Raw genomic sequence first — 25,924 nt, 5'->3', positions numbered from 1 at the left:
TCGTACAAAACTGGAGAGGTTGGGATGGTTACTATCTCCATTTGGAAAGACATCATTATCGAGCAACATTACTCTGTAGACAGAAAATTGTGTTGTTGGAGATAAGCAGCTCTTCGTGTGTGGCACGAGTCTTAACACAGACTGGATATCGTGACTTTGTAATAGTTTTATGATGGACAACATTTACGAGCTGTTGTTCCATACACGTCAACTTGTGCATCATACAAGAGTCGAGAGTGCTGTATGAGGTTGGCACAGTGATGCTGTGTTTCAGAATCATCCGCCACGTCACCAGTCATTGAGGTTCAAGAGACCGCGGCCGCGGACCTGGGCGCCCTACCAGGCGACGGGGTCAGTGCCCTGGTGACGTCGGTGGCTGGGTGACGCGGCTGGTGGCACACATGGCCGTCCTGGCAGACGGGAGTCCCACGTTCGAAGCAATCCTCAGGCACAACGCTCCGGAGACCACCTGCGGCCAGGTCGATGTCACGGACGTGGAGGGCGCGGTGCTGAGGCAGCTGCTGGGCTACGTGTACACCCTCTAGGCCCACCAACTGCCTGGTGTGGTCCCCCAACTGCTGGCAGCAGCTGACAAGTACAGCTGGTTCGCCCTGGAGGCTGTGTGTGAGCAGCAGGTGGCTGCATAGCTGGCAGTGGAGACTGCGTCGGATGTAGCTCTACTTGCACTGAGGCTCTCGTGCCCCATCCTTGCTGTGGTTGCCGTCCCCTTCGTAAAGGACCACTCTGAGGTGATGGCCATGCAGAGCTGGGCAGACTCTGTGCTCAAGTACCCAGAAGATGTCACTGAAGTGAGTCGTCTGCTCGGAGAGCCACCAGCAGATGCCAGGTAAGACTTCTGAGTTTAGCAATAATGTGTTGTGTTGTGTGTGTGTGTGTGTGTGTGTGTGTGTGTGTGTGTGTGTGTGTGTGTGTTACAGAGCGAGAGAGAGAGAGAGAGAGAGAGAGAGAGAGAGAGCATTAGAAAATTGTAGCGAAATGCAGGAAGATCTGCAGCGGATAGGCACTTGGTGCAGGGAGTGGCAACTGACCCTTAACATAGACAAATGTAATGTATTGCGAATGCATAGAAAGAAGGATCCTTTATTGTATGATTATACGATAGCGGACCAAACACTGGTAGCAGTTACTTCTGTAAAATATCTGGGAGTATGCGTGCGGAACGATTTGAAGTGGAATGATCACATAAAATTAACTGTTGGTAAGGCGGGTACCAGGTTGAGATTCATTGGGAGAGTCCTTAGAAAATGTAGTCCGTCAACAAAGGAGGTGGCTTACATAACACTCGTTCGACCTATACTTGACTATTGCTCATCAGTGTGGGATCCGTACCATGTCGGGTTGACGGAGGAGATAGAGAAGATCCAAAGAAGAGCAGTGTGTTTCGTCACAGGGTTATTTCGTAAGTGTGATAGCATTACGGAAATGTTTAGCAAACTCGAGTGGCATACTCTGCAAGAGAGGCACTCTGCATCGCGGTGTAGCTTGCTCGCCAGGTTTCGAGAGGGTGTGTGTCTGGATGAGGTTTCAAATATATTGCTTCCCCCTACTTATACCTTCCGAGGAGATTACGAATGTAAAATTGGAGAGATTCGAGTGCGCTCGGAGGCTTTCCGGCAGTCGTTCTTCCCGCGAACCATACGTGACTGGAACAGGAAAAGGGGGTAATGACAGTGGCACGTAAAGTGCCCTCCGCCACACACCGTTGGGTGGCTTGCGGAGTATAAATGTAGATATAGATGTATGGTGAAAGAAAGTTCTGAAGCATATTGAGATATGTGCTTCTTGTAACAGTATTCTCAGGAAAGAAAAACGGACCACACACCTTTCCCTGGGAAGCCTCACAAAACACAGTCTACATAGAGTTTCACAGCCGAAAGTGCACACAGTGACAGTAAATAACGTTATGATCCACTCTTATCATACTTCACACAACAGACTGATTGTGTGGTTTCACAACCGAAAGTGCACACACCGACAGCAAATAACGTTATCATCCATTCTACCGTTCTCCAAACAGCAGACTGATAGTTGGTGTGGGAACTGATATGGTCGAACACTTTACCCGCCGACAAACGGCGCGTTTTCCCACGCAGTAAATTGTCGTGTGGCATAGCAGGGACAGGGAAACGGCCGCAGGATGCTGAGTGCAAAAAAAGTGCTGTGGTAGGAATACCCTCCTCGTGCCGTAACTATCGCTCTCAGGAGTGAAAGGACGGCTCTCTCGCTGTCGTAGTTTCAAGGTGTGAGCCACTGCAGGCGTTCCTGCGGACACGAATCAGGCCATTCTGCCGGCACTGGGGTGGTGAGTTCACCGCTAGAGAAGAGCAGTCAACTTTCTCGTTACTAAACAAGTGCCAGTCTCTTAAGTGAATGCATGTTTTCCGGGCGAATTGCACTGGTCAACTCTTTTCGGGAAACTGACCCAAAGGAGGTGGCTTACAAAACACTTGTTTGACCTATACTTAAGTACTGCTCATCAGTGTGGGATCCATACCAGGACGGGTTGACAGCGGAGATAGAGAAGATCCAAAGAAGAGCGGCGCGTTTTGTCACAGCGGTATTTGGTAAGCGTGATAGCGTTACGGAGATGTTTAGCAAACTGGAGTGGCAGACTCTGCAAGAGAGGCACTCTGCATTGCGGTGTAGCTTGCTGTCCAGGTTTCGAGAGGGTGCGTTTCTGGGTGAGGTATCGAATATATTGCTTCCCCCCTACTTATACCTCGCGAGGAGACCACGAATGTAAAATTATAGAGATTCGAGTGGGCACAGAGGCTTTCTGGCAGTCGTTCTTCCCGCGAAGCATATGCGACTGGAACAGAAAAGGGAGGTAATGACAGTGGCTTGTAAAGTGCCCTCCGCCACACACCGTTGGGTGGCTTGCGTAGTATAAATGTAGATGTAGATGTATCTGTGCTGTACAGTACTCCTTCATTTATTCCCTTTTGCTGATAGCTCACAATGCTGTCATTGTCTTTTCATGACAGGCTCCAAATTGAACTGTTTTTGGTAGCAGTTACGTTAACTAAATAAATCATGGCCCATCTCAACATTTAAGCAATCTGTCCTCATTTGCAGTGATTTGTTTTGGTATAACACATGCATGCAATGCATTTCGGCATGAAGCCTCTGACCAAAGGACACATTGACGGTGTATCTAGCGAGACTACTACTGTGGGCACGAAAGGAAGACAGTGACGTGTGCAGTTTATAGCCAGCCAGCTGAATGCTTTTTTATTTCAGTTTCTGATCACAATATGAATTCTTTAGACGATGACCGGTTTCAGTCTGTATTGACCATCCTCAGATCTATTTTACACCATGTCCTAAAGTGATACGGTCATAATGGCATCGTCAAAACATATAAATATAATCAGTATAGCATCGTCACATGGATCTGAAATATGGTGTAGAATCGATTCTGAGGATGGTCAATACAGACTGAAACCAGTCATCGTCTAAAGAATTCATATTGTGATCAGAAACTGAAATAAAAAAGCATTTTACAGTATTGGATCACTGTTTGTATATGCAATTATGTCGCAGTTGGTGAAACCAGGTGAATGCCTGTGCCGTGATGTATGGCCACTTCACAAAAAGAAGCCTTCAGTTGTTTGCTACCACTGCTGCAGCTGACAGTATGATAGCTCTAAATGGCATCATGCTGCATAAAAACAAGTTGAAGATGATTAAATATGTTGTCCAAAGCCAACACATGAATCATTTTAGTGTGCTGCACCACTGGCCAAGGGGACAGCAAAATATTCACAACTTCACATTTCTCTTGTTGCCATGTGGGAAATTCTGGCTTGTTGCAACTTATAGGCGTGCTAAAGCGTATTACCATTGCATCATTGGTGGCACATTGAGGTCTCGCTGTATGCACTTGGCTGCCATGATGGCACTTTAGAGCTGACAGCCAGACCTGTGCACAGGTTGAAAGCCCAGCTCCTGAGAGTCGCAGCTTTCACAAGCGTCTCACACAATGTTGGCACAGATGGATGGCCTTGCAGCTATATTGATGATCACACTTGAGAATATTAAAAGCCAATGTCTCATAATCATGAGGCACTTAATCAGAAGTGAGATGTATGAGTCAGAGTAATCAAGAGCTGGCATTCCTGTCATACTAGATCATGCATTAAACACAGTACAGGACACACAGTGGCCTTGTGAGCCACATAATTGGCTGTATGCATTACACAATATGCTAGCAACTTAATTACAAAATTATTTTGCTACCCGCCCCCTCCCCGCAAGCAGTATAACTCACAATAAATATTAAATAATTTCTTTTTTCAACTCATAAGTCTTCTGGTTGTCTTGGTGTCACCCACCATGAATGCCTTAGCGGTGCCAACTTCATTATCTCAGAGTAGCACTTGTAACCTACGCCCTCAATTATTTGCTGGAAACATTCAAAAAAGTTTTTACCATCTACAGCTCCCTCTAGCACCATCGAAGTTATACCTTGATGTCTTAACAGATGTCATATCATCCTGTTCCTTCTTTTTGTCAGTGTTTTCCAGAGATTCCTTGCTTGCTGATTCTGTGGAGAACATCCTCTTTGATTACCGTATCAGTCCTCCTAATTTTCAACATTCTTCTGTAGCACATCATCTCAGATTCTTCGATTCTCTTCTGTTCCACTTTTCCCACAATCAGTGTTTCACTACCATACAACGCTGTGCTCCAAATGTACATTCTCAGGAATTTGTTCCTCAAATTAAGGCCTATGTTTGATACTAGTAGACTTATATTGACCAGGAATACCTTTTTTGCCAGTACTAGTCTGCATTTGACGTCCTCCTTGCTTGGTTCGTCATGGGTTACTTTGCTGCCTAGGTAGCATAATACCCTTCATCTACTTTCTGATCATCAGTCCTGATGTTAACTTCCTCGCTGTTCTCATTTCTGCTACTTCTCATCACTTTCACTTTTCTTTGATTTACTCTGTCTATATTTTGTTCTCATTAGACTTAATTCCTTTCAAAAAACCTTGTAATTCTTCACTTTCACTGACGATAGCAATGTCATGAGTGGATGTTATCATTCACATCATTTCACCTTGAATTTTAATTCCACTCTTGAAATTTTCCTTCATTTCCATCATTACTTCTTCGATGTATAGATTGAACAGTAGGCTCTGAGCACTTTGTTCTTGGTCTTCTGTTCCTCTTGTATGCTCCTGGCTTTTGTACCTGTTGTATATTACCTATGTTTCCCTATAACTTATTCTATTTTTCTCAGAATTTCAAACATATTGCACCATTTTACACTGTTGAATGCTTTCTCCAGGTCCACAAATCCTACAAATGTGTGTTGAGTTTTCTTCATTCTTGCTTTCGTTATCAACTACAATGTCAGAACTGCCTCTCTTGTGCCCCTACCTACCCGAGAGCCAAACTGATCATCACCTAATGGAACTTCTGTTTTTATTTTCATTCTTCTGTATGTTATTCTTGTCACCAACTCGGATTCATGAGCTGTTAAGTTGATTTTGTAATAATTCTCACACTTTTCAGCTCTTGCAACCTTCGGAACTGTGTTGATATTTTTCTGAAAGTCAGATGGTATATCATCAGACTCAAGCATTGTACGCACCAAAGTGAATAGATCTTTTTGTTTCCATGTCCCCCAATGATTTTAGATATTCTGATGGAATGTTATCTATCCATTCTCCCTTATTTGATCGTAAATTTTCCAAAGCTCTTCTAAATTCTGATTCCAATACTGCATCAACTATCTCTTCCTTATTGACTACTGTTTCTTCCTGTATCATGTGGTTGGACAAGTCTTCTCCATCAGAGAGGTTTCCAGTTTACTCTTTCTACCTACCTCTCACTCCTCTGTGTTTAACAGTGGAATTACCATTGCACTCGTAATGTTAGTCCTTCTGACAATCATTTCTTTTACGATTTCTTTTTTCATGTGGCCATGTTGCCTCAGCTTCCCTGCCCTTCCTATTTATTTCATTTGTAACTGACTTACGTTTATCTATTCCAGAATTTCCCTCAACCTTTTTGTTCTTCCTTCTTCCATTTGATCAACAGAAGTATTTCTTCTGTTACCCATTCTTTCTTCACAGTTAGCTCTCTGTTCGTATCTTTTCCGTTCCAACTTCTATTATTGTCGTTTTTAGAGATGTCCGTTCCTCTTCAACTGAACTACCTATTGAGCTGTTCATTATAGCAATATCTATAGCCTCAGAGAAATTCAAGCTTATCCCTTCATTACTTTGTACAACCATTCTCCACTTCTTTGTGCATTTATTGTTTGTAACTCACCTCGAAACTTCAGTCTACTCTTTATCACTACTAAATTGTGATCTGGGTCTGTATCTGCTCCTGGATATGCCTTACAGTTCATTATCTGATTTTGGAATGTCTGTCTGATGATGATGTAATCTAACTCAATCATCCCATATTTTGGTCCTTTTATGCCTCCATCTCTAGTGAGTTTTGAACAGAGCATTCACTATTACCAGCTGAAATTGTTGTAGAACACAACTAATCTTTCTCTCATTCCGTGTCTCAAGTCGATATTCTTGTGTAATCCTTTCTTCTGCTCCTTCCCTACAACTCAATTTCTGTCCCCCTGTGACTATTAGATTTTTATCTCCCTTTAGATTGTGAATTACCTGATCAATAACCTCATACTTTTTCTGTCTCTTCGTCTGCAATTTGTGACATCAGCATGTATACCTGAACTATCATTCTTGATGTTGGTTTGCAGTTGATCCACAAGAGAATAACCCTATCACTGAACTGTTCACAGTAACTCACTCTCTCTCATACCTTTCTGTTCATAATGAACCCTATTCCTGTTGTACCATTTTCTGCTGCTGTGATAGTGCCCGCAGCTCGTGGTCGTGCGGTAGCGTTCTCGCTTCCCACGCCCGGGTTCGATTCCCGGCGGGGTCAGGGATTTTCTCTGCCTCGTGATGGCTGGGTGTTGTGTGATGTCCTTCGGTTAGTTAGGTTTAAGTAGTTCTAAGTTCTAGGGGACTGATGACCACAGATGTTAAGTCCCATAGTGCTCAGAGCCATTTGAACCATTTTGCTGTGATAGTACTCTATTCTCATCTGACCAGAAATCCTTTCCTTTCCACTTCACTGTCCCTCACTATGGTTACATACATTCTCAGTATTTCCCTTTCCTTGTTTTATAGCTTCCGTGCCACAGTCAGACTCCTTACATTCCACATTCAGACTTACAGAACATTATCCTTTCATTGCTTACTCAATCTTTTTGTCACAGTCACATCCCCCTTTGCAGTCCCCTAGCAGAGGTTTGAATGGAGGTGCCATTATGACACTTTTTCAATTACAGGTCACATGTCACGTTGATGCACATTATGTGTCTTTAATGCAGTGTTGTCCATTGCTTCTACATCTTCGTGCTGTTGATCATTGCCAATTCTTCCTCCTTTAGGAGCAGTTTCCAATCCCAAGGGAAAGATAGTGCCCTGAACTTCTATCCACTCCTCCACCCTCCTACCAGGCTGTTGGCTGAATGAGGGTGACTTCTGATACCGGAAGTCGTTAGCCACCAATGGTGATGATTTTTATTCAAAATTTGAGCAATGAAGAGTTTCAAACCTGGGACCGAGTATGTTTTTGATTACAAATAAAAGACACTACCCATAGACCACAGGCTCCAAAGAAGAGATTATGACTCCTGGCCAGGTATCCAGTAAAGCATGTGCTGTGAGCACAGGGGCTGCTCATACACACCGTGAGCAAACACCAAGAGAATAATCCACTCAATGCTGCGCCGTACAGTTACATTTTGTTCTCGTCTCTGTTCAGCCATCACCCAGAATATGTTTCATGTGTTACCTTTTACAAACACTCAGGAAAGCTGTGTACTGGTTACCTCACTGTGCTACCTGCTGGAGGAGCAGGTGCCAAATTCCTGCCCTCCTGTCTTGCTTGAAGTTCTCTGTTTTTTTACTACAGGTTGTCCAGCGAATCCCATCGGGTTTTCTTCTACTAGGGTACAGCAAATTATATTTGCTGTTCATCTGTTGGTGTTTCATATATCTTCCACAACGTCAGCACTGTGGGACAGTTAGATACAACTAGCATTTTGGTCATTCCGTGTCAAGTCGCCAAAATTTAGAAAAGCTCCCCACTCGACCATCTCCAATTTTGATGAAATTTTTACAGGATGTACATATAGACCTTACGTGAAGGACTGCCAAATTGCAGCTTCATAAGCAGTGTGGTGGGGTCGCTAGCCACCTTTTCCTAAAGGCTCGTTTTTTAACATTGCAACTGAAATGAATAAATGATCAACTTTGTTTTACCATTGTTCAGGATATAGGAGACCTGTCGTGCTGAAACTTTGTGATCCTGTTCAACTTTTTGGGTACAATATCTTAGCTGTAAAACAAACGTCAAACTGTGGTAAATTCATCATAGTGTGCTGTTGAAGTGACTCATAAATCTTGTTGTGCCAGATTTTGACTGTAATTTATTGCCTTGTATCTACTGAAAGAATAACTTTCTTAAGCTGAAGCTTTAGGTATCTGCAACCTGTTGGCATGTCATAAAGCTCCAAAAGTGGCATCCAGATTGCTCAAATAATAACTGAGTTATCGAAGTTCAAAGTGTGCTAAAAATTTAATCTGTCAATTTTGGCTCACTTTCAAAAGGTCATATCTCAAAAGGGATCACTCAAATTTGATTTGTCTTGGCACCATTGAAAAGAGCTCACCTTGTTTGATCATAAAAAGTTCTTTTTATTTTGGAGACTTTGAATATAAGAACTAATAAACTTATACTTTCATTCCATTACTTTTCTCGACAATGCGACTTAAACGAATAAATGATCAACTTCCATTTACCATTACTCAGGATCTAAGAGACCTCTCATACTGAAACTTTGTGATCCTGTTCAACTTTTTGGGAACAATATCCTAGCTGTCAAACAAAAGGTCAAACTATAGTAAATTAACCATAGTGTGGTATCAAAGTGGCCCATAAATCTTGTCATACCAAATAAACGTACATTTGTATTACATTAAAAAATATATGTGCCAGTTGTACTCTTTGTGGTTCCCAAGCCAAATATTTCAGTTATTATTGATTCATTTGCTGAAATTTGTTACTAATAGCAATTACGGTTGATTCTAACAAGCTATAATGTCAGCTCATTCTTGTTGCTGATGGAGCTGGAATGACAGAAATAATGTGTTGGTTTCGAATCCAACAAACATCCTGCCTAGCTGGCCAATAGAATGAATGTGCAGGGCCATTGGGGTGCATGAAACTGACTATAACATCATTGTCTTCTTCTGAAGCTTAAGACGCATTTCCAATCCATCATTTTCCATCATATATACAGGCAATATATTGGCCCGGTTATAAGGCTGTAATATTTCTGAATGAAACTATATGACTTTGGTCAACATTTGCCCCCAAAAAATTTGTGTCATTTGATACTCTTCTAATACATACTTGCTTTTCATTTAATGGCACAAAATGATGATTCTCTCTTGTCCCTGGTACTATGCAGCCATTTCTGAACCTTGCTTTCTGCTCAGTTTTTAATGTTAAAATTTTCTTTCTGAAGCACCAAATTCTTGCATTGTCTGTTTTGCAGTCCAACTTTGTGGTACTAATGCCAATATTTGCAGTTTTTCAGACAGCATTGAAAATTGCAACTTCTCTTTCAATTCTTTAATCAGCTGCTTATAATCTTCACAATCAGGACATGTCTTGCTTGTACTAGGTGTTTGAAGATCTTTTGGGGTGAATCCTCCAGCAGCAAAAATGTTATTTGCAATTGCCTCTTGAGCTTCGCTTAGTTTTCATTTTGCGTAACCTTTCACATCCATTTTTGGTACTCTCTGAAACTTTAGAGGGGAGACCCTAAAAGCAGTTAGACTTGAATTAATTGATACTTCTGGATATGCTTCATCTTCTGACTGGTTTGAAGTTGATTGTGATTTTTTTGCTTTCTTTGCTAAAAATTGTTTCTGCAAGTTGGACAGATCTTCCGAACAGGTTTCACATTGCTCTTAGTCACGGCTTGCAACTGTTTTGCTGTTTCCACATTGACAATCCGTAACCCTTTTTAATAGAATGGTTTTTTGCACCAAAATGATTACAACAAGATCTCTGTAGAAAATCATATTTGACCACAAGTATTGCTTTGTGATGAAGGAATATTTGCGCATTTTCGATAAGGCTTAACTGCTTTATTAATTCCTGTTGCTGTACTGAAAATTCTTTGATTGGCATGAAGCCTTGTTGATGTGTGTGTATTTTCAGATGGCATGCAGAATTATCTGCAAGGACAATGACACATGGTACTGAAACCTCGTTGATATCCATTACACTACAATTAAATTTATGCTTCCAATTGCCATTTGTTTCAATATTAGATAAAGTAGAAGTAGTGTATATTTCAACTGAAAAATATGAAACAATCATAGATAATGAGAATACAACAGAAAAAAATTAAAATAATCTGATAAACATTTCTAAAGAGTCACCCCTTATCTTGAAATAATTGTTAATTACCGAAAAAAAGATGTTTATCCAGTAATGACAACAAACTTTACATCATTTAAAAAGGCACACACAACATCTGAACACTCTTCACTACACAATAATGTGCTTCAGACTGATTGTTGAAGAATGTTACCAAACTCCATTGTTGACACTAAACATTGTTGACACTAAACTGGTCTGCCTCCAAAATGAAAACAACTTTTTCTGATCAGACAAGGCGAGCTCAGATAACTCAGTTATTATTTGAGCAATCTGGATGCCACTTGCAGAGCTTTGTGACATGCTGACAGGTTGCAGATAACTAGGGTATCAGCTTCAGAAAATTATTCTTTCAGTAGATACAAGGCAATATAGTCAAAATTTGGCACTGCAAGATTTATGAGCTACTTTGATAGCACACTATGATGAATTTACCATAGTTTGACCTTTTGTACTGCAACAAAGCTATTTTACCCAAAAAGTTGAACAGGATCACAAAGTTTCAGCACAACAGGTCTCTTAGATCCTGAACAAGTGGTAAAACAAAGTTGATCATTTATTCATTTCAGTCACAATGTCAAAAAATGAGCCTTTACGAAAAGGTGGCTACTGGCCCCACCATACTACTTATGAAGGTGTTATTTGGCAGTGCTTCATGTAAGTTCTATATGTACATCCTGTAAAAATTTCATCAAAATTGAAGATGGACGAGTGGGGACCCTTAGGCCACTTGTCATGGAATGACCCATTTGTTACCTCTGTCTATCTGATACCACACACACACACACACACACACACACACACACACAAAATTCGCACACACTATTACAGTCTTATCCTTTGCTTTTGAATTTTTTAAAAATATCCATGCCATGCTCTTTGTATCACTTGATGATTGTAAACATTGTCCATGAGATAATATTGCCTACACTGCCTAGCCCATATTTCTCATTTAATGGTAGCTTGTATTCGAAACTTCTCAAGATGAAAGTTATTGTTTGAGAAACACATCACCTCTGCTGTCTTTTCTAGGAGTCAAATTACGGAGACATTACATGCATATATAGTTCTATTTGCTTTACTCAAAAGCAAATTTTGAAACTATTCTTGATAACTTTTTTAGCATAGCTGTTGTAATTCCTGTCAATTTTTCTTCATTCCCTCAGACTTCATGCATTATTGCACAGTAGTTTTCCACTGTTTGTCATAATGTCAATTTATCAAACAACTTCTGCATATCCATGACAGGCTTCACATAGTTTCCATAGTAAGTTGATACCGCAACTGACTAGAGTGTTTTCACTATCCTCCCCCCACCTCTCTCTCTCTCTCTCTCTCTCTCTCTCTCTCTCTGTTTTTCTGCAGTGATATCATTCAGCACTCCTCTATTAGGTTTCAAAAACCTCACAACCAAAAGTTGACTTCAACTGCTTTTAAATTCTGTCTAAAAGTTCTTTTGTCAGTGTAGCAAAATTGTTGGCCCCTATGTTTGGGCTTTGGTTTGGGCTTCACTATGAACAATTTGTTGTTTGGCACCTGAAGCTATGCTAGTGGGGAATGTAGGAGAAGCAGTGCAGAAATAGTCTAGTTAATTGGTGAGTCAGTCATATTAAGTGACACTTTTATTGTTGGCACTGTATGTTCTGTTATTGCTGTAAATAGTCCGTCAACGCTAGCACCTGTGGCAAGCAGCCTCCTGGCCCCTGTATGAACATGCCCACCCACTCATTGCCTGCCGGCCGGAGTGGGCAAGTGGTTCTAGGCGCTACAGTCTGGAACCGCGCGACAGCTACGGTCGCAGGTTCGAATTCTGCCTCGGCCATGGATGTGTGTGATGTCATTAGGTTAGTTAGGTGTAAGTAGTTCTGAGTTCTAGGGGACTGATGACCTCAGAAGTCAAGTCCCATAGTGCTAGGAGCCATTCGAACCATTGTGAACCCATTGCCTCCCTGTGCAGCGCGCCAGCTACTAAAAGGAGAAGGGCGACCCCCGGCACTCACTGTCAGCCCCACAGCGATCACAACCAGAGTCCTGCTGCAGCTGTGCTGCCCACAGCTGCCCGACACACTCCTCCACCTGAGGATGCAGCTATCTCAGTTCTGGTGAGTTGTCACTACATGGGCCCAATTTTTACCCTCAGAGTACTGATTATTTTGGTATAACCAGCAGTCATAGTAAATGTGGCAAATTGCTATGATTTTTAATTGCCTCTCCATGCTTTGTCAACAATAACAACATGTATTTGTTTAGACTCAGTCAGACACTCCTACCTACTGGTGGAGAGATGTGTGAGGTTCGATTCCCGGTGAGCACAGAATTTTTTGTCATGTATTTCCAAATCAGACATGCGCACATTTTGCTGCTGGTAAGTGAACTTCAGTGTGGACCACTGCTGCAAGCTGCGGTGTCTTGCTCACCTGTGCTAAGTCTGAGGGCTTACTGCAGCTTTCCACTGTAGTGTTTGTGTATTTGTGAATGTCAGAAGATGCTGGTATGAGTCAACTTAACACAGCAGACACTTTGAAGTTCACCTTTAATTGGAACTTTGTTAAATCGGACTTTTATGAATCTAAATCTGTAAAATGCTTTTTTATTCCAGTCTCTGATCACAAATGAATTCTTTAGACGATGACCGGTTTCAATCTGTAATGACCATCCTCATATCTTTTTTAGACCATGTCCTAAAGTGATACGGCCATAATGGCATCGTCAAAATCTTTTCTTGAAGGATCTGTGAAGATAGGTTGTGATGACATAACTGCTATCTATTTCTGGATTGTGGGTGCTGTTGTGTATGTCAGGTTGATTAATGCCAATCTTTCTGAGAAAATAGTCAAATATAGTGAAGGAACCTTTAGATTCAAGCATTCTGACAAACATTAGCGAAGCTACTATTCCCCACACTGGTGTTTGCATAAGAACAGTAAGGATTTTTGAATCTCCATTCCAAGTTCTGGGTGAGCAAATAAATGCAGTAGTCTTGACTAATGGGAAAGTGCTCAGTAATATTCCAGAAAATTGTCAATCTCACATAAGTGTCCGGTGCTGAACGGTATCAGACAACTTACAGTGGAACTGCCGAACTATTGTCATGTATGAAGGGCAGCCTAGGACATAGCTCGCCAGGGTACATGTGGGTCCAATGCTTATGACGGCTCGTGGCCTAGCTGCTGACGGGCTGGACATTTGAGTCCTTCATGCCCATAATGTATGTGGCAGCTGTCACTTGACTCCCGTCCAACGGTCCCCCTGTGATCACTCCTCAGACTGATAATGCTACTACTGCCGTTACTCCGACAGAAGTCACTCAAATAGTGGAGGGCATTTCAGCCACAGTGCAACTGGCCGAACATTCCAAGGAAGCCCTAAATGACCCAGTTCTGAATAGTATTCCGACATTGGATGCACTGTCCGTGCAGTGGAACGTCAGTGAACCTGAAGGGGATACTGCAGCAGAAAATTCTGCAAGCCCGCCGAAAAGCCGCTCCCACAGAAAAAAATAGAATGGAGGATTGTGCATAAAGCTTCTAAGCAAATTGTTCCACTGATGTGCGAAAAGATCCAACAAGCAGTCTGGAAATTAAATGAAAGTTCAGAGGAAGGTTCTAATCATAGTCAGTCTGAACCTGTTCACCCGCCACCCGCTGCTAGTGTGCCGACCCCCACGGAAGCACAACAAGATGCATGTGCAGCTCTCCATAAAAATACCAGAGAATTCCTCTGTACAGCCACAGATGCCATGTTCAGATCTGTGTTTGTGAAGAACTGGGCGGACGAGACCATGGCAGATAGAGAGATGAAACTCCTTCAACTTCCAGTGAAGCAATGATCACGAACGGTTACCTCACCCGTACCAAGTCACAGGTGGCGGATATGTATGTGACACTTTTTCTTGACTTTCATACTAACCTCGTATGATGAAAGAATTGAATTTATGAAACATAGTATATTATGAATCCCTCTCAAGCCTGCAGAATCACAGGTTTGAACATCAACTGCATATGCAGCTGTCTGAAATTTAATAGCTTCAAGGATTTCTGTATGCGGCACACATTTATATTATTTTACAAGTACTTCAAGAAGTAACAGGCACCACACTATACAGTATCTTGGGGCATAGTGCTGTAACTGGAACTGGAAATGAGTTAGTGACAGCGATACTCTCGAAAGAATATAATAATGTTCCTCACAGTGAACAACTCACAAATAGTAGAGGGTTAGCTTGTAGTGACTACAACTGCCAGACAATTAACATACATGCTCCATCTGGTAGCAGTAAACAAAGCAAGTGAGCGGAGATCTATTAGATACGAAAATTCCCCCTATTCAGAGTTCATTATGATAATACCATTTTAGCAGGAGATTTCAAATGAGGCGTAAGTCCCAAAGCTCAAGCTCCTAATTTTAACCTGTGCGCTGAATTAGAATACAAAATTAAATAAAGAGTTTCATTTAACTAACACGTGTTTGTACAAAAACGTGACGCACCCGGGTTTATTACTAATTACTAATTACTTGGCAAGTCGCTTGGTTAGGCTATATGTATCCAACAACTTAGATACTAATGTCCTGCACATAGAAGTGTGGTCCACCAGCTGTACTGAGCACGCTGCACTTGTGTGTGCACAACTATAGTTCAATTCTTTTATCTTGGCGGCTCGCGCATGCCCGCCCAGATGCGGGAGATTGCTGCGTTGCCAGTTGCACACGACGCACAAGCCAATAGAAGCAGCGCCATAGTATAGCATAGTTCACAAGTTTATGTTTAGGGGGGAGCGCGCAGTTTATGAAGTAAAGCCACCACGGCCGTATTAACCCTTTCACTGCTACAAAGACGTGCTCCCCGCATTCCGCGCTGTGCGCGATTTTGTCATCACTGCACTGCTCGCCTGTGCAAACACATGGTGTTCAGACTGCTTTGACACACTTTATCATTCGATTTCACAAAAACTATTTGGCCCAAAAATTAGATTTTTACATGTCTTCTTGACTGATACCTTCCCCCCATAAATGACTTAATTTTGTTTCGATGTTCAACACAGTTATTATGCAGCATTAAATATTTTAAACCATTGCACAAAATTTTGAAGAGTTTGCAGAGGTAAAAGTTGAGGGGGGAAGGTATCAGTCAAGAAGACGTGTAAAAATCAAATTTTTGGGCCAAATAGTTGTTGTGAAATCGAATGATAAGTGTGTCAAAGCAGTGGGAACACCATGTGTCTGCACAGGCAAGCAGTGCAGTGATGACAAAACCGCGCACAGCGCGGAATGCGGGGAGCACGTGTCTGCAGCAGCGAAAGGGTTAATGAAGAGACAAAGCACTAGAAATTTCAAAAAATTGCATTCAAACGAATATAATTCGTGAAGTAAGGCACTTCGATATTGTTTTTAAATAATGAAAATATTACGCACCGCACAAGGTTTGAACTTATAACCTTTGGCATAGAAGCCCAACACCTTAAACATTACACTAACGCAGCTCGTCTATCCACAGAACGCCAGGAGGACTCTAACATGTCACGCAAAATACTGACAAAAACTGTTGGTATGACTATGAATTACTCACGCTTTGTCGAAGTACAATAGGAAATAAACAATTACCGCTGTTCTTTGTTGCGAAAAAGCGGTTCGTGAGATTGATACAAACACCTTTCCTTGCTATCGCCTGAATTAGGAGTCTTATTGCTTGTTTGGTTTAATTAATTAATAGAATATGAAGCAATTGGTATAAAGAATGCTTTTTCCAAACTTTCTATAAAAGAAAGTCTGCTATCAAGACACTGCTTTTGTTCTATTACTTTATTTATGACTGAACGTTTCTAAAACTGAAGACACTCGTCCATGCTCTGTACTGCAGTCGAGATCTGGCAACGTCGTTCTCTGTTCATTGGCTGACTGTGTTTTGTGATGTCAGATGCGCAGAACGAACCTAAACTTGGCCGCCGTCATAAATGATGCGTACTTTAATGTGGAGAGACAGGGCACCCACAGTGCCAAACATTACATGGCAGTTTAGCTTCCAGGTGCCGAATGCCACGAGTGTTCCTGCAAAACTTGGCAGAAATGCGAAAGTAAGTTCACATCCTATAATTCTTCTGTGGCCAGGTGGTTAAAATCCGTGAAACTGTGACTAAGCAAAATGTTGAAACTTTATGGGAAAAAAGCTTCTGGTACAGGAAAACTGCCAGACCTGCACAAAATGGATGCATCTGTCATTGAAAATTATGTTGCGATCAAACAAATCAGATGAAAAATTTTTGCTCTGGTGGGAAAACAGTTAGGATTACAAATACATGCAGTAATGCAGGGTGCTACTTTCGGTGAAAAATCTTATATTTCGTGTCATACGTGAACAGAAGAGAGGACACAGAAAATGGCCACAGCACTTAACAGGACTGACGGGGCTGTTTTGACAACACAGAGCAGCACTATAAAGGAAACCTGTGGCCATCTTGCTGACCTAATGTCGGCCAGGGCTGTTAATTGCGAAGCAGAACAACTATTACAAAATCTTCAAGGCAGACATAGCAATGTGGCATCTCGGAGTCTTATAGAGTAGATTGATGATGATGATCTGGTAACCACAATTGTGCAGAGTCCCAAAAACAGAGCACTGGGGCCTGACAGCCTCCTGGCAGAGTTTCATGAGGTTTTCCTTACGCGGATGAAATTAAATAGCCCACAGTATGTAATGAACTAATGCATTCTCATGCAAATCTCAAAGGAATTTTGGAAGGAATCGTAGTGCTAGTTCGGAAACGCCCACAGTGTGTCAATTATTCTACTAAATAGTGATTACAAAATTATGGCATGCATTCTTGCCCGCAGGCTGCAAATAATACTTGAGGTAACCTGTCCATTTCAAACTTGTCTGGATAGAGACAGATCAATTATCCAAAGTGTTTGTGAATATAAGGACATCAGAGCTATGGGACATTTCCTCAGGTGTCAGTGCACTGCAATGTCACTAGGTGTCGAGAAGGCTTTCGATAGGGTGAGCCATCAGTGCTTTCTCAAGAGAATGACTGCACTGGATTTTCCCTAATGCTTTGTCAGCATCATTGGCAGAGTTTGAAGAACAGCACATCAAAACTCATTAATGGTCGGCTAACCAGGCAACTTGCGTTCACGAGTTTGGTCCGACAGGGTTGTCCTGTGTCGATGGCTTTATTTGCCATTGCTGCTGAGCCCCTGCTGGCCAGTTGGCAGAAACAGCTATGAGGGCTACATATACACGGCCAAAATGATGTATTCTAGGCATACGCAGATGATGTGCGCCTCATGACCACCAGTGAAAGTGATGTGGAGAGGGCATTACAGGTTATCAGCAAATATGAACTTGCATCACGTGCGAAGCTAAGCATCACTAAATTGTACATCACGAATGTTGAGTGTGGAACATCTTTGCAAAACACAGGAGGCCCCAATGTGGTCACACATACGCAAATCCTGGATGTTGACTACAGGTCTAATATAAATCGTACTACAGCTACAAATTCTAGGAAAGTCCTTGCCAGCATGCCAGCCAGTGTTGGAGAATATAGCATCAGAAGACTTCACGACATCCAAAAGGCAGACTCTGCAAATATGCACATGGTCTCTAAAGTTAACTACGTGGCACAAGTTTTACGCATACGAAGTGGAAGCAAGATTTCTCTTACCTTTGGATCATTTTGTATCTCATTGTAAAGTTTTTAAGATAAAATTTAACACGTAGACCCTCTGTCGGAAATTGGACGATTAAATCTCATTGAAGTTGGGAGATAGTCACAAGCTTTATTCATGTGGTCGACATACGAACTGTGGAAGAAGACACCCATGAGCCTGACTAGGCGAAACTGCTCCCACTGTCTTGAATCCACCCATAGATGTTCAACAGGCGTCTGCTGCTTTTCTCATTTTCAACAATTTTTATTCGAACTCAGTTATACTCAAACCAGAGTTCACCCATTGAATATGGTAAAAGTTTAGAACGTATACATGAAATTAATGGAAAACAAAAGCAGAAACATGATTGTACAAAAATACCCACATTACAACTATAAGGTCATTTGGAAAAATATCAGCACCCCTCACGTACCAACAAATGTGACAGCTACATGGTACAGGGTAGTAAACAGGAAAGTAGCAACCAGAGCAAAACTTCATGCAATTCATCTGGGTGATTCACCAACATGTGAGAATTGCAACCTAATAGACACCGAAGAACACAGGTGCACTCAAGTGAAAGACATTTTGCGATTTATCAGAAAAATGTTAGTCACGCTAACATGAAGAGTATCCCAACATCTTTCTTGCTGATTTTTTGAATCCTAGTGACATGCCATATGCATTTACAATAAAGATATGCTGTAAACTGGCTAAAAGGACAAACAGCAGATTAACTGAAGAAAATGAAATGAACAGATGTTAAGTAAAACATCGCAAGCTAGCACAGTCTCGAGAGCCGGGTATAAGCTGATGTCGCCTGAACGACAAAACAACATATCTCTTCCGCACCATCCCCGTGTGGATCACTAAGATGAAAAACTATAAGAAAAACTTTGTAAATTTTTTAGTAAATATAATTATATGAAACATAGTGTGCATAGTGAATAGGAAAAGACTTAAAAACAAGAACAACATAACGAATCGTTGTTCTCTTTCTGTCATACCGTATATATTATTTATTTATTTATTTATTCTTAAGGAAACAGAAATCATATTAGAGGGCCAATTAAAAGTTTTACAACAGTGACATCAGACATCGATAGTCTGTAATAAATAGAAGCACCTATCCCCATGCAAAACCAGTCATGCCCTGAGGAAGGCCATTGCAATTCGGCTGAAACATCAGTTTTAGTTTATTATTGTTGTTAGTTTTTAGCAATGATGCTGCATAATACCCAGAAGAATTTTAATCACAACAGAGATCTAATGTGAAATACATAGCTCAGAAGCACCTTACTTTGTGTTGAAGAAATCTTGGCAGAAAACTTTATCCTCACGATGTAAGACAGTGTACTTTTAATTACCCTTTGTTATTTTATTCCGTGTGTCAAAATGTCTTTTAACCAAAAGAAGTATAAGTTCTTCTGCGTTACATTCACCATTACCCAGAGCATCCAAAATGGTTGCATGGAGCTTCCAGTGAGTGAAGTGCCCAGGATTACGAGAAGATCAATTTGACAAACAAACCTCGGAAACAAACGATCGTGAACAGAAACTTCAAAGCTGTCACTCAGCTGAGATAGTTTCTGTGCAGACATGGTTTTCTGGATGAAGTATTAAAAATAAAAATAAAATTAAAATAAAAAAATCATACATTAAAACAACAGAGTAACTCATCTACATCTACATCTACATCCATACTCCGCAAGCCACCTGACTGTGTGTGGCGGAGGGTACCTTGAGTACCTCTATCGGTTCTCCCTTCTTTTCCAGCCTCGTATTATACATGGAAAGAAGGATTGTCGGTATGCCTCTGTGTGGGCTCTAATATCTCTGATTTTATCCTCACGGTCTCTTTGCGAGATATACGTAGGAGGGAGCAATATACTGCTTGACTCCTTGGTGAAGGTATGTTCTCGAAACTTCAACAAAAGCCCGTACCGAGCTTGACTCCTCGGTGAAGGTATGTTCTCGAAACTTCAACAAAGGCCCGTACGGGGCTACTGAGCGTCTCTCCTGCAGAGTCTTCCACTGGAGTTTATCTATCATCTCCGTAACACTTTCGCGATTACTAAATGATCCTGTAACAAAGCGGGCTGCTCTCCGTTGGATCTTCTCTATCTCTTCTATCAACCCTATCTGGTACGGATCCCACACTGCTGAGCAGTATTCAAGCAGTGGGCAAACAAGTGTACTGTAACCTACTTCCTTTGTTTTCGGATTGCATTTCCTTAGGATTCTTCCAATGAATCTCAGTCTGGCGTTTGCTTTACCGACGATCAACATTATATGATCATTCCATTTTAAATCACTCCTAATGCGTACTCCCAGATAATTTATGGAATTAACTGCTTCCAGTTGCTGACTGCTATATTGTAGCTAAATGATAAGGGATCTTTCTTTCTATGTATTCGCAGCACATTACACTTGTCTACATTGAGATTCAATTGCCATTCCCTGCACCATGCGTCAATTCACTGCAGATCCTCCTGCATTTCAGTACAATTTTCCATTGTTACAACCTCTCGATATACTACAGCATCATCCGCAAAAAGCCTCAATGAACTTCCGATGTCATCCACAAGGTCATTTATGTATATTGTGAATAGCAATGGTCCTACGACACTCCTCTGTGGCACACCTGAAATCACTCTCACCTCGGAAGACTTCTCTCCATTGAGAATGACATGCTGCGTTCTGTTATCTAGGAACTCTTCAATCCAATCACACAATTGGTCTGATAGACCATATGCTCTAACTTTGTCCATTAAACGACTGTGGGGAATGCGTCCGAATCCTTGACCACTGGCCTCCTTGCCCCCGTCTGCTTGGTGCTGGCCAACGTCTCCTGAAAAAAAGTCCGTACATAAAAAAAAAGAGTGGATAGGTGACAGGTAGAGTGGTGGCACGGTGGCCACGCCTCCGAATTCTTGACCCCTGCCCTCTTTGTCACTGCTGCCTGGCACTGATGTCCTAAAAAAATAAAATAAACTTTGGTGTAGAGGATATTGTGTAGAAAAAAAGATGGTGTAGTGTTTAAAAAGTGAAATGAAAAAATTCTGGGTATGACAGCCAATTTCTAGTCTGCATGTAGTGGATTCGAATCCTGTCACTTCCATGAATTTTAATTTGTGGTAAGAGTTATTAGTTAAAAAAAAGGTAAATTGAAATGATGCTAGATACCTATACTGAAAGCCTGGGTTTGTTTCTCACATCACACAATCATTTTTAGCAAGCACAAACAGCATCTGTCCACATCTAGGAACCTGGAGAAGAGTCAGTATAGGTTAGGCATTGACAGGGGGAAGTCATGCCAGGTTGAAAGTCTGTCACCTTTCTTACATAATATTTTTTTTTTTTACCAGTGGGACAATTGCTGTGCAGGGTCACAGGGCACTTAATTCTTATTGTATTTGAGTTTGAGATGTGGAAAATAGTGGTGCTGGACTGGGATTCGAAGTAAAATCTCCCTTTTCATTACATTTGATCCCTTTGAGATGATACATTTCCATCGTTTCATTTTTTTTCCCATGATTGTAAAGTCCTCAAGATCTTCACAAAGGACACATGTCTGGGCACGAACCCTGGTTTGTAATTTCAAGTTGTAACATGCCCACACCAAATTACATATGACAAATTATTATTGCTTTCAATGCCTGTGGGCTATATCAGCAATAATCATGTTTACTGGTTTGGACTTCCAAGTCAGACACAGAAATTTTGCTCATAACATGTCAGGTTCAAACATACCACTCCTAACCACTGGTGAAAAGGAATTCAATAGTCAAAGTCTCTTTGTATGTAGTCAGCAACAACGTGTGTAAGGCTCAATTCTTAGTCAGCACAAATTTTCGTTATGTTTTGTAGAATTCCGACCCATACATTTCGCTGCTGACAACATAAACCAATATTTAACATCTACTCGTGACTAGAAGTCATCATCGATAGGTTGCAGGCTTCGAAGCCCAGTAAGGCAAAACTTTTTCGTTTTGTCATTTCAGTTTGTCATCTCGCTAGGATTTCTAATGTTTCACTGTGGTTAGTGAAGCAGCCAATTAAGTGCTGGGTTCGAATCTCTGGTCAGCACAAAACTTTGTCATGTCATTTAAAGTTTAAGCATGCGCATTCTTTGTTACATGTGACTGAAACCATATTTAAGATATTTCATCTTTAGTTAACTGGAAGAATAGTTGCTGTATTGTATTCTCAGATCCTAATTTTTTTCATATAATTTCAAAGTGAAAGTTTTTTTAAGTGTCGTTCATCGTAATAAGTTCGTGTTTACAAATGTAATGGCTGTGTAACTTGTAGTAAACTGTCTCGTGATATTTGCATTATTGTGATACTAATTTGCATCAAGACTGATAGCCATACAGAGCAGCTGTCACTTGTGACCACTTGCAGTAACTGTTTTGTGTAGTGAAATAACTGTACCAAAAAGAGAGTAGAGGACCTTCAACGTGTGGGCTGCATATAAATAAGGCGAAGCACAATTCGGGTCGTTCTGATACATTTCAGCATGATAGTACATGTTACACACAGGTGCACATGCTGTTGGGGACACAAAGTCTCACACACACACACAGACACACAGTTTTTAATATGGGGGAGGAGTTATAAACTCACTCTTTATTATGTCTGAAATTTTTTGATCAAATTGTTGTCTGTGTATCAGAAACTTTCAATATTTGGTGAGGCTGTGTAAAGAAAGTGGCCAATCAACGGACTGAAATTTTTTTGGCTGCGTATTAGAGAAGTACCTGTGATTCTTGAAGTTTTCTTGGCGTATTGAATGATCGATGAGATTTCGAGATTGCAGCCGGATCATGTAGACTTCTTGCCACGATATTTCGGCTGGCAATTGTGAGTGTCCTTCCATATGTCTGCAACCTTTCATCTAAAATAGGCAGGATCCTAAGGAAAGATCAAGTTAAAGTGATCTTTCGGCTATCGGCGAAGAATAGTGCCCTTCTCGGTTCAGTAAAGGACGATCTGGGTCTGCGGAAGGCCGGGATCTATAAAATTCCTTGCCAGTGTGGCAAAGCTTATGTCTGTCAGATGACACACACAGTACGTGAAAGGTGCGTTGAACACGAACGCCACACTCGCCTTTCGCAGCCCAGTAAGTCGGCCGTAGCTGAGCACTGTATTACCACAGGACACGCTATGGATTTTTCTGCCACGAAAATCTTGGCCCCAGCGAAAACTTTCTGGGCTTCAGTAATTAAAGAATCTGTGGAGATATACCTAGCACAAAATCTTATAAATCGTGATGGTGGTTTTCAACTGGACAAGGCTTGGAATCCAGTGGTCTCTCTAATTTCCTCTGCGAGAAGACATTTTATTCATTGTGACGTGTCTGGCGACATCTGACGTCTGTTTTTAGCGACGCAGGCGAGCATTCCGACAGAGGGCGGACATGTAGTTTTCACCTTTACGCATGCAGATAGAACAGTAGCTCCAGAGGGCATGGATTTCGATAGAGGACGCTCCTGTGACGGAGGCCAATGTGCATGCGTTTTCGCGCCAATTTTTTGCCATAAAGTTGACACCGGGAACTTGCAGTCTCCAGTGATGGACACTCACCTGAAGATGGCTGGACGATTGCCAGCCGGAATATCGTGGCAAGAAGTCTACATGATCCGGCTGCAATCCCGAAATCTCATCGATCAGAGAAGTACCTCTTTGAAAACCTTGAGATGGGATTCTTCTTGCATGGACCTTCTAACAACCCTACCACAACAAAGGTCAAAATTTAATAATGATTGTGATGTGGCTCACGCTGCTAAATACTGCATTTTTGGGCAACAACAAAGTTATTATGTGGCAGGTGTCATTAGAGAAGAGTTAATAAAGTCATTTTATGTAATAGTGAATAAACTAGGCACTCATCTTTTCGTGTTTCCCACGCTGGTCTCATTGTAAAATCATGGCTCAATCGTCGAAAATCTAGGTGGTGATGATTCCAAGTTCAGATGCAAAGAGGCATAGGTTTTATTCTGCTGAATTCAAACGTTTTATAGATGTGTTCCACAAACCATTCTTGAAGATTAAACCTTTGAAAGTTAGCGCAATGGTGATGTAAAAAAATAATCAGCACTCCGAATTTAAGTTACATTTCCTTTTTATTGCTTTTGTTGCAATATCACGTAACACAAACAACATCACTTCACAGTACAAAACATACTTGAAAACATCTTCCTCACTGTTAAAGTTCACATTTTATAAGCTGACTACAATATGCGTCTTTCCAACATGACGTCCAAGACTTGACTTTCTCAAGGTCCGACACTCTAACAACTAATAATCGCTTACGCGCCCAAAAATCAGAGTTACAAGTACTACAAAGATCATAGTGACAAAAGAAAGAATAGACATAAGAATAATGTCATTGCAATATAAACATATCGATGTATCAAAGTACCTCTACATTAATGAAATCAAATCTGCATGTTGTCTCAGAAATATGTCAACTACTTTACAGAAACACAGTAGAATATTGCTGGTATCGAGAGGTTCAGGTGAGCTGCTGTAATGGTTACGTAATTCAAGTAACATTACAAACTCTGGTAGTTAAACTGCAGACAGAGAACTAGTATTAGCTGCAAGAATTGTGTGATGTAGTGGAGGTGAGAGATTGGTTAGCTACAGCTTCTTGAGATCGAGGGGGGTGACTTCGAGGAATCAATGAGACAAAATGTGACAACCTAATTTATTTAGAGGTAGTTTAAAGTAATTTTTAATTTGATGATGAATGAAGATTTTTTATAAGGAGGATAGAACAGATCTGCTGTACCTTAATACATGCAGAGTTCCACACAGTTTTGTAGTGTGGGAGGGGAATTTAGTAGCTTTCTTTTAGGACAGATTTGTATTTAGAATAGTTGTTTTTTCTGGTATGGCAATTTTCCTCGCCATTTGTGTGTTATGTGTTTGTAGCAGAAGTGGGAATTTCTGTGTTCTTTTGCAGGAGCTTGTCTGCAGAGAAGAGAGGCAGTAGGCTGTTCCAGGCAGCTGTGCAGGGGGCAGCGAGGGAGCTGAGGATGCTGGTCACCGCAGGGGCCGACACGGAGGCGGGGGGTGGGAGGACGTTCTGGAGGGGGACCGCCCTGCACTTCGCAGCAAGGGAGGGACACGTGGAAGGGGCGAGGTGCCTCTTGGAGTGCGGTGGTAGATGGCAGGAGCAGCTCACAGCAGACGATACCTTAGTACATGGCCACAGTGAATGGTCACCCAGCTATGGCCCAGCTGCTGTTGTGCCCTCTGCCGACCCAAATGCCAGGGATGACAATTGGTGGATGCCGCTGCACACTGTGCACCATGCAATAGTCACGCAGATGTGGTGGCTGCGCTGCCCGTGGTGGGGGCCGATGGGGGGGGGGGGGGGGAGGCAGAACTCCAGATTGCCGCACAACCCTGGATCTCAGACAGGAAGTGCTACGAGAGGCATCTGATGGAGATGCTGTCGTGAGGCAACCAGTCCAGCAACCTCCTCTGCAATAAATATTCTTTCTTTTAACCAAAGAATGCACAGTAACAATAGGCAAAAATGTGTAGAGTATGCTTCTAGGCTAACTTTGGAAAAGACAATGGGGACTGAAAAATAACTCAGTTCATTGCGAATAAAAACAACTACTCCAATATCCGATTGGTGAAAAGTATTTCACAGCAGCCTAAAAGGTGCTGCATCAAACTACTGTAATTTGCAACCTACTGAGATTACTGTGTGTGAGTTCTGTCACTATAAATGTCAC

General features: G+C 41.6%; 1 protein-coding gene across 1 annotated transcript in view; it reads left to right on the top strand.

The window, feature by feature from the left end:
- Window positions 1–25,624, top strand: part of LOC126426441 (uncharacterized) — a 73,989-nt gene extending 48,365 nt beyond the window's left edge. The window contains exons 2-4 of the mRNA XM_050088357.1: window positions 275–847; window positions 12,478–12,622; window positions 25,141–25,624. Coding sequence (XP_049944314.1) covers window positions 841–847; window positions 12,478–12,622; window positions 25,141–25,624 — 636 coding nt within the window. The 5' untranslated portion in view covers window positions 275–840. The remainder of the gene's footprint in view (window positions 1–274; window positions 848–12,477; window positions 12,623–25,140) is intronic.
- Window positions 25,625–25,924: the final 300 nt, after the last annotated feature.

Source organism: Schistocerca serialis, chromosome 11, assembly GCF_023864345.2.
Source record: "Schistocerca serialis cubense isolate TAMUIC-IGC-003099 chromosome 11, iqSchSeri2.2, whole genome shotgun sequence".
Lineage (NCBI taxonomy): Eukaryota > Metazoa > Arthropoda > Insecta > Orthoptera > Acrididae > Schistocerca > Schistocerca serialis.
This window is presented reverse-complemented; position numbering and strand designations above follow the sequence as displayed.